Here is a 10,615-nt window from a genome sequence, read left to right on the forward strand (position 1 = left end):
AAATATTGTTAAAATGTACTTTAAAGTAAAACTTTAAAGTAAAACTTTTCATTTTACATTATAAAAAAGTGTACTTTATAAAGTGTACTTATGAAACAGTCATGAAAGTTGACTCTCTTTAAGTGAACTTAAGTGGCCTTTCATTTCATTAATATTCTATCATCTTTTAATTTGAAGTAGCCTACACAAGTGCACGTCAATACACTTAATCGCATTTCTTTTTTTAACCAGTGGTTGTTATATTACTTCTAAGATTTTGTTTGTACTCAAAAAACTGTAAAATTACTAATAATATCTGTAAAATAAAAATTCAGCTGTTATTTTAGGTATTGTGATATTAATTACAAATTCCAGTAATTCACATTTTTTATACAGAAAATGTATTGTATTTTTCATACAGTATTTTTTCTGTTTTCTTAAATTACATAAAAATGTATGTAAAATGACAAATATAATCTGTAATTAAACAGTAACAAAACAGTTAAATGATAAAACGGTCAAATGACTGGCAGCCCCAAAAAATCTGTAACATTAAAGTAAAACATCCTGAATTAAATAAACTGAAAAACATTGTTGTTTTACAGGTATTTCCTGAATAATAATCGTAAAAATTATAATAACCTAAAAAAAATTTATCGTAAAAAAAGGGTCAAATGACTGGCAGCTACGGCTGCCAAACAAAACCCATACAATTAAAGTAAAATATGCTAATTTAAACAAAGTGCAAAAAACTTTAACAGAAATTTTATGTCAACATGTTTGAGATCAGTGTTTGCTTTAGTTGGGCTCATGACCCTTCAGTTTTTCTCTGACTGCTTTAACTGTGTTAAGTATACTCATCTGTTATGGCAATAAATGCAGGAGGAAGTTTCATCAGATGTTGTTGGTCACTTAATAATAATGGTACTGTCATCATATGGTGTCCTGATTCACTGATCTGACTCTGGGTCAAATCTCTGAATATATTAGCTGAGGTTACATAATATATAGATGGATTTTAGCTTTATATAAGTCTATGAATAATGTCATAATTTATCACTCTTGAAAAATATTTATTACACAGGAAATGTTTTGAGCTGTTTTTTTTTATGAGTATAGATACATCAAGAATCAACATATGAATCTCAACAATGGTGACAATCAACAAAGCCTGTTTGTGACTTTATAGTAGTTTAGAGTTGATCAGAATTTGTTTTCATTGTCACCATTGTTGCGATTCATACACTGACTCTTGATGTCTGTGTGAGTCTATATGATCCTGTCAAAACATTTTCTGTGTAATGACTTCATAAAATCTGGGTATCACAGCACTGAAATATGTTCTGTAGCAGTATTGGGATGCAAAATTAACAATTCATATTTAACTGATAAGAGAATAAGTAATGTTAAAATTAATGTGTCAAGAGCCCAACTAAAGCAAACACTGAAATCACCTTCTAAACCTCTGTTAATTCTCAATACGAATGTTAGTAAGACATAAATAAAGTCTGTATTGTAATAAGTGAAGATGCTGAGATCTTGAAATATCTGTTATTGTTTAATGTTCTGTTGGGATGTAAAGTGTTTCTGTATAGTGTGTTTTGTGTGTCACCATTGTGTTGAAGAGTAGAGCCTGTGCTTCAGTCCAGGATGTGCAGAGAAACACAGATGAAATGCTGTGAGTTGCTTTATTTAACCGACAGTAACTGTGTAGTTGCTCATGCAGTGACATATAGTCACAGTAAATCATACATGTAGTTTATTGCAAGAGATTCACTTTTTACAGTGAATATGTATTTTTTAGTAAGAAATTCAGGACATATATGTGAAATAACTGTTTCTGTTGAAAGTTTAATGAAGATTTCTGTAAAAGTCTTTTGCACTCATTTAAATATTATTTAGATATTTTACATTCATTGTATGGTTTTTGTATGGCATCCATTGTTGACAGTCATTTGACAGTTTTTTAAGGTTCTTTTTACAATGAAGGTGTTTGGTCATGATAATTCAGGAAATAGCTGTAAAATAACAGTGTATTTATGCAAAACATTTAAAGATTTTTTTGGAAAAGTTAATTTAATTAAATTGTTTGCACTTAATTTAAATTAGGATATTTTACTTTATTTTTAAGTTTTTTTGTTTGGCAGCCGTAGCTGACAGTCATTGACTGTTTTTTTTAAGATTTCATTTTTTACAGTGTGTTAAATGGTTTTAAATTAAAATGTTTTGTGGTTTAAATGTAAATATAAAGCAATTAGCTGAACTTAAGAGTGACTTTTTGACCCACTTAAGTAATATTTAAGTATATAATGTAAGTTCATAATTCTATTGAGTTAAATTGAAATATTAAATATTATTAAAATGTACTTTAAAGTAAAACTTTAAAGTAAAACTTTTCATTTTACATTATAAAAAAAGTGTACTTTATAAAGTGTACTTATGAAACAGTCATGAAAGTTGACTCTCTTTAAGTGAACTTAAGTGGCCTTTCATTTCATTAATATTCTATCATCTTTTAATTTGAAGTAGCCTACACAAGTGCACGTCAATACACTTAATCGCATTTCTTTTTTTAACCAGTGGTTGTTAGATTACTTCTAAGATTTTGTTTGTACTCAAAAAACTGTAAAATTACTAATAATATCTGTAAAATAAAAATTCAGCTGTTATTTTAGGTATTGTGACATTAATTACAAATTCCAGTAATTCACATTTTTTATACAGAAAATGTATTGTATTTTTCATACAGTATTTTTTTCTTTTTTCTTAAATTACATAAAAATGTATGTAAAATGACAAATATAATCTGTAATTAAACAGTAACAAAACAGTTAAATGATAAAACGGTCAAATGACTGGCAGCCCCAAAAAATCTGTAACATTAAAGTAAAACATCCTAAATTAAATAAACTGAAAAACATTGTTGTTTTACAGGTATTTCCTGAATAATAATCGTAAAAATTATAATAACCTATAAAAAATTAATCGTAAAAAAAGGGTCAAATGACTGGCAGCTATGGCTGCCAAACAAAACCCATACAATTAAAGTAAAATATACTAATTTAAACAAAGTGCAAAAAACTTTAACAGAAATTTTATGTCAACATGTTTGAGATCAGTGTTTGCTTTAGTTGGTCTCATGACCCTTCAGTTTTTCTCTGGCTGCTTTAACTGTGTTAAGTATACACATCTGTTATGGCAATAAATGCGGGAGGAAATTTCATCAGATGTTGTTGGTCACTTAATAATAATGGTACTGTCATCATATGGTGTCCTAATTCACTGATCTGACTCTGGGTGAAATCTCTGAATATATTAGCTGAGGTTACATAATATATAGATGGATTTTAGTTTTATATAAATCTATGAATAATGTCATAATTTATCACTCTTGAAAAATATTTATTACACAGGAAATGTTTTAAGCTGTTTTTTTTTTTTTATGAGTATAGATACATCAAGAATCAACATATGAATCTCAACAATGGTGACAATCAACAAAGCCTGTTTGTGACTTTATAGTAGTTTAGAGTTGATCAGAATTTGTTTTCATTGTCACCATTGTTGCGATTCATACACTGACTCTTGATCTCTGTGTGAGTCTATATGATCCTGTCAAAACATTTTCTGTGTAATGACTTCATAAAATCTGGGTATCACAGCACTGAAATATGTTCTGTAGCAGTATTGGGATGCAAAATTAACAATTCATATTTAACTGATCAGAGAATAAGTAATGTTAAAATTAATGTGTCAAGAGCCCAACTAAAGCAAACACTGAAATCACCTTCTAAACCTCTGTTAATTCTCAATACGAATGTTAGTAAGACATAAATAAAGTCTGTATTGTAATAAGTGAAGATGCTGAGATCTTGAAATATCTGTTATTGTTTAATGTTCTGTTGGGATGTAAAGTGTTTCTGTATAGTGTGTTTTGTGTGTCACCATTGTGTTGAAGAGTAGAGCCTGTGCTTCAGTCCAGGATGAGCAGAGAAACACAGATGAAATGCTGTGAGTTGCTTTATTTAACCGACAGTAACTGTGTAGTTGCTGATGCAGTGACATATAGTCACAGTAAATCATACATGTAGTTTATTGCAAGAGATTCTCTTTTTACAGTGAATATGTATTTTTTAGTAAGAAATTCAGGACATATATGCGAAATGACTGTTTCTGTTGAAAGTTTAATGAAGATTTCTGTAAAAGTCTTTTGCACTCATTTAAATATTATTTAGATATTTTACATTCATTGTATGGTTTTTGTATGGCATCCATTGTTTTTTTTGGAAAAGTTAATTTAATTAAATTGTTTGCACTTAATTTAAACTAGGATATTTTACTTTATTTTTAAGTTTTTTGTTTGGCAGCCGTAGCTGACAGTCATTGACTGTTTTTTTTAAGATTTCATTTTTTACAGTGTGTTAAATGGTTTTAAATTAAAATGTTTTGTGGTTTAAATGTAAATATAAAGCAATTAGCTGAACTTAAGAGTGACTTTTTGACCCACTTAAGTAATATTTAAGTATATAATGTAAGTTCATAATTCTATTGAGTTAAAATGAAATATTAAATATTATTCAAATGTACTTTAAAGTAAAACTTGACTCTCTTTAAGTGAACTTAAGTGGCCTTTCATTTCATTAATATTCTATCATCTTTTAATTTGAAGTAGCCTACACAAGTGCACGTCAATACACTTAATCGCATTTCTTTTTTTAACCAGTGGTTGTTAGATTACTTCTAAGATTTTGTTTCCTTTTTGTAGATTGAAACTTTTTTACCTCATTGACATTCAATATATAAACTAAAGTAGATATGACATTCTTCAAAATAACATATTTTACATTTCCCAGAAGAAACTCAGTCAAACCGGTTTGGAACGGCATGACGGTGAGTAAATGAAGACACTTTCATTTCATTGTGATCAAACGCTCTAAGTTCATACCTGTGTCTCTGTCCTCTGTGCTGCAGTTGATACAGTGTTGTGGTTTTTATGTTCACTCTCCTTACACCACACACAGATGCACTGTTGATCAGTAATACAGAACATTTCTAGCTCTTTATCATGTTTACGGCAGATCATGTCCTGCAGTCGTCCAGTGGCATCGATCACTTTGTGTGGTTTACGAGAGTGATAGTCCTCATGACGGTCAAAATGAGTTTGACAGTAAGATTCCTGACACACCAGACAGGACTTGACGGCTTTGTATTTTCTTCCAGTACAGACGTCACACTCCACGTCTCCAGCTCCAGCGTAACAGTCAGCAGGAAGTTTAGTCTTCTTCAGTTTCTCCACCAGTTCAGCCAGAATGGTGTTTTTAGCTAAAGCAGGTCTTGGACTGAAGGTCTGTCTGCACTGAGGGCAGCTGTAGACTCTCTTCTCATCCTCCTGATCCCAGCAGTCTGTAATGCAGATCTTACAGTAACTGTGTCCACAGGGAATGGCCACTGGATCCTTCAGGAGATCCAGACACACTGGACACATGAACTCATCCTGAGAAAATCTGGCTTCTGCCATTTTACTGCATGAATACAGAGACACAAACACACAACAGCTCAACAATACTCCAGTTTCTGTTTCTCTGATCTGAGGAGTTGAAATAGTTCATGCTTCTGTGTTTGAGTGACGTGTGTAAAACAGGAGTGTCTGTAAAGCAGCTTCCTCATTCCTGGTCAATGAGAGTCACTTTAATGCTGGTGTGTATGTGCTCTTCAAGTGGAGTCAAAATACATTGTAAATACGAGTTCCAATCACATCAATAAATCAATACCTTAAATTCCACGTTGAACAGTAAATTCAGTTTTTATGACTCAATTCCATCCGTTTGGGTTTTATTTTCAGTTTTATTTTTGGTAGTTTGCGCGTTGGCTTGATGAAGAGATTTTCAGCTGATCATATGATGTGATGCGTGTTGCAGAAGTGCGTCATATCTGGCTATAACATATCATAAAGCCTATAACACACTCTCACACATTTATTTTTCAGCTTTCTTGGGAGGAGTACAATTTACATACACTGTTAGTCCTTACTGTAGAAAAATACCAATTTCTTACAATATCAGACCATTTTTATGGTTATTGTTGACCAACAAACACTGATCTCTATAATGGTAACTTCAAATCAAACATTTTCAATTAAACATCTCAATAACTACTTCTGTAGATGTATGACAGAAATAAAGTCATACTGGTTAATAATACGTGTACCGTAAAACTTCAAATAATAGCCGAGTCCCAAATAGACGCCTGTCTCTTTTACACGCCTGGTGTGGCTACAGGTTTGGATAAATAAAGGCCGGTCTCAAATAGAGGCCGGGTCTTTTTTTTAGTTTCGGGTTGTATTTAATCTTCTAAAACCCGTCAGATTGTCTGTGTAAGCCAGTTCTATGGTGTAGATTGGGCACGCAAGAGAGCCCTGCGCATTTGGGCGGGAGCTGTTAGCGCAAGCAAGGCAGGAGGTATCGCACACCGGACGAGATGCGCCGCGCCGCGTCTATGTATCGCACACCGGACGAGAAGCGCCGCGCCTATGACAACTCGAGTTATCACACACCGGACGAGAAGCACCGCGCCGCGTCTTTGACAACTCGAGTTATCACACACCGGACGAGAAGCACCGCGCCGCGTCTGTGACAACTCGATTTATCACACACCGGACGAGAAGCACCGCGCCGCGTCTGTGACAACTCGAGTTATCACACACCGGACGAGGAAGCACCGCGCCGCGTCTGTGACAACTCGATTTATCACACACCGGACGAGAAGCACCGCGCCGCGTCTGTGACAACTCGCGTTATCGCACAGCGGACGAGAAGCGCGCGCGTGCGGCGTTTATGACAACTCGAGTTATCGGACGCGCACTTTGTCAGTTTATGGCCAGCAATATTGTTATGTTTAAGGACATTATGGAAGATCATGTCTAGATAGCAAACTGACATTGAATCAATGTGGAAACGACGTTTCTTGTGACATTGAAACAACATCGTTTTGCTCATCGAATTAACGTTGAATCAACGTCAGACACGCCATTCAACCGCATTTCAATGTTGAATCGATGTTTTATTTTCGGTGTAATAACGTTCTGAAGTTGATTCAACGTTGAAATTTGATTGATGATTGATACTAACCTTTACAACTAAAAATCAACGTTGAATCGACATCGGTCTGCTATCTGGGGAAATACAATCGTTGCTTAGTCTGCAAAGCAGTCTGAATTTACTTTATCTCTGAGCGTCCGTTAACTGAATTGAGAATATTATCTGAAAATCCGATAGCAGCAGCAATTTTCATTCAACCAGCTGATTTCTGTAAATGAATGTAAAGCTAAATGTATATTGCAGTGCAGGGTGAAGTCTCAACTCTAAATTAAAGGCCTGTCTCATATAGACGCCTGTCTCCAATACAAGCCGGTGCAGTTCGGCGATTTGGGAAAATAAAAGCCCGGGCTATTATTTGAAGTTTTACGGTAATAATGTGTTATGGCTGGAAGTCAGTTGTAGTTCTTGTGTTTCTCAATTTTCTGTTCTTGTGTTCATCTTTTCTTCAGTGATTCTGCTTGTTAACAGCAGGTGTTCATCACTAATGCTCAACAATCACTTACATATTCTCTTAATTATCTCACTGCAACACTGCGTCAATGTTACTTTTTACTCTTTGTAGTGTGGATTTTCCTGTGGGGTTGAAAGGGTTAACAGTGTAAGATAAAAAGACACACCCACGAAAAGTATTTAAACAGTAATAAACTGTAAGTTAAAAACAGGTTTATACTGGCAACACTGTTGCCAGTAGTTTACAGTAAAATTTAGTTTTTTGGGTCACCATTGTGCTGAAGAGTAGAGCCTGTGCTTCAGTCCAGCAGAAGATCTAAAAACATTTATGATGCGTTGCATGTTGCTTTATTTAATAGACGGTGACTATGTAGTTGCTGGTCCAGTGGAAATCTTTTTATGTACTAAAGTCATTTTTAGTGGTTTCAAGTGAAAGTACTAGTGTTAATTTTGTCACTTATTTTTAATTTAGTCTTAGTCTTGTGCCAAATGTCGTTGTTAGTTTTAGTCATATTTAGTCATTCACATATCTTTTTTTGTTAGACTAAAAGTCTCATCATTTTAGTCTAGTTTTAGTCAAAAGAGAACTTAAGGTATCTTAGTCAAGTTTTAGTCGACTAAAAGTCTTTTCATTTTAGTCAAGTTTTAGTAAAAAAAAAAATCTTTTTTTTAATAACACATTATTACTGAGATTATTTCTGATTAACATTTCAGTAAAAAAGTGTTTCACATATCTCAAATATTGGTAAAATGTCATAATTACCTGACAAAATACACTTGTTGAATGATTTTTGTTGAATGCAACTGTTAAACATGTCTGGTTTTCAATTTCTGATTTAGGAGACACATTTACAAATGATGAAACTGTTCTGTATTTTATGTTAACCATCACAATTCAAAAGCTGGGGCCCAACATACTCCGACTGAAGTTACAAAGGCGCGGGAAGAGGTTTCATAGTTTTTTCAGTCACCAGTTTTGAATAAGAAACAATATCAAGACTATAAAACTTGTCAAAACTCCGCGAATCACAACAAGTGTATCGTGGGAACACTCGTTTAAACAGCGCATACACTCGAACTTGACTGCACATCACATTTTTGACTTTATTGATACTGCTTTTAATCGTAATGCAACGGTCCGGTTAACGGGACATAACCTAAAGAAAAGGGTTAGTCTGTCATGTACAATAAAAAAGCCTGCGCAGCGACAGGAAATATAATTTAACACAAAAAGCCTGTAGTGCTAACGTTAGACGGTGGACTTGCGCTCAGGATTGTTTTTTTTTTTGTTTTTTTTGAGCGGCGTGTGGACGAATTCTTTCTACGCACACACACCATTTTATGTAACAATCTGTGTGTATGTTTAAACATTTTTTTTTTAAATGGCTTGGTCGAATTCTAATGTAGAATGCGCTTCTAACACACCGTTGCCATGAAAAACAGAGCGTTGCCATGGATCGTTGCCACACAGGATTCTAACCGTAGACGGAGCGCATTATTTTCTTTAGTGGAAGCAATACAATCGTAACCTGCATAATGTATGTGCCAAAACAAACACCATAGCTTCGTAATGTTACTTGAGCAACAGCGCGAACTCATTCGGAATATTTTAAAGGCGTACAGCTGATGAAAAAGCAGAGACGATTGTAGACGAAAATGAAGAGATATTTTATCTTAGTTTTTATTTTATGCAAAACATTTTCGTCTCGTCTTTTTTCGTCAACAATAATGCATGTTAATTTAGTCTTAGTCAGCGTTTTTGAACAGTAGTGCAGTCTCGTCATCGTCTCGTCTTAGTCATGGAAAAAAAGGTCGTTGACGAACATATTTCGTCTCGTCTCGTCTGACGAAATTAACACTAGAAAGTACACAATAATACTTTCCTCGTGTATTTAATACATTATACATTTTAGTTAATACATTTAAATGACAGTTGGTCAATTTAAGGCAGCCGGTTTCTGTAAGTGAAATTAGTTTTAATTCGAGTTTTAATTTTGTACATTTTTACAGTAACAAACTGTATATTACAGTAAATAACTGTAAAATTAACAGTAAATTACAGTGTCGCCAGTATTTTACTGTAAAAAAAAACCTGGTAAGGTCTAACAGTGTACCCTGAGCTGTGTCCTGTAGGGCTGACTTCTAATAGTCGAGGATTCGACGATTCGATTCGGAGAGGTCTGACTCGACTATGAACCTCATGGTCGAATAGTAGGGAAGTGTTATCAGTGCCGCTGCTAGCCATTTTGGTGCCCTAAGCATAATTTCTTTATGATGCCCCCCCGAGAAACTTCGTCTTCATGAGGCACACGGGCGCGCGATCTCTTGCTCTCTCTCCCTCTCTGCCGTGCACGCGCTACGAGGTTTGGAGCACAGTCTCTGTCTCGCGGGCGCGCTCGCTCTAGATTCCGGAGATTTTAAGTAATTCGCGGGCATCAGTGAGCCGCTATCAATACTCGCGAAGCGTCTCAGCAACGAAGACATCCTTTCCTTTTTTTTTTTTTTTTTTTGCTGCATGTGCACTTTCTGAAGCCCATTAGACTATGACTTATATTAGGCCTATGTTTATTTTCGTTGTTGTGTAATTGTTTTTATTTATTCAGGCAGGCTTATTGTATTTTGAAAAATGTTTAAGACATTTTGGACTAGTCCAAGACTGTTGCGCTAAGTTTAATTGTATTTATTTATTTTGATTTTTTATATATGTGTGATATGTTTTGTTCATCTAGCTTTAAATGAATAAAATGTATTTGTTACACACCATGTTTTTCTTTTAGTTTTTTTTAGCTCTTTTGTTTAAAATGGAAAAAAATCTAGCTGCTATCAAAAAAAAAAAAAGTTCGACTATCAGTTGACTACAGCAAAATCTAACGAATCAGATTCGACTATGAAAATCCTTAGTCGAAAACAGCCCTAGTGTCCTGTGTCCTATATTTTATTTAATTATTATGATGGCCTCTCTGTTATGTCTGAGTTTTACTATTAAAATGTAATATGTCTCAACCAACATTATAAAACCATGTCAAACTGAAGAGACGTACTCATAACATGTATTGTTGGTAACGTTAAACAGGTTGACTGTGAGCATG

At 34.1% G+C, this 10,615-nt stretch overlaps 1 protein-coding gene across 1 annotated transcript in view; it reads right to left on the reverse strand.

Annotated features, from left to right (window-relative positions):
• Positions 1–5,604, reverse strand: part of LOC307008792 (tripartite motif-containing protein 16-like) — a 29,673-nt gene extending 24,069 nt beyond the window's left edge. Inside the window, exon 1 of the mRNA XM_079631949.1 lies at positions 4,925–5,604. Within this exon, the coding sequence (XP_079488075.1) occupies positions 4,925–5,497 (573 nt within the window). The 5' untranslated portion in view covers positions 5,498–5,604. The remainder of the gene's footprint in view (positions 1–4,924) is intronic.
• Between the last annotated feature and the right edge of the window lie 5,011 nt (positions 5,605–10,615).

This window comes from Phoxinus phoxinus (genome assembly GCF_949152265.1).
Source record: "Phoxinus phoxinus genome assembly, chromosome: 1".
Lineage (NCBI taxonomy): Eukaryota > Metazoa > Chordata > Actinopteri > Cypriniformes > Leuciscidae > Phoxinus > Phoxinus phoxinus.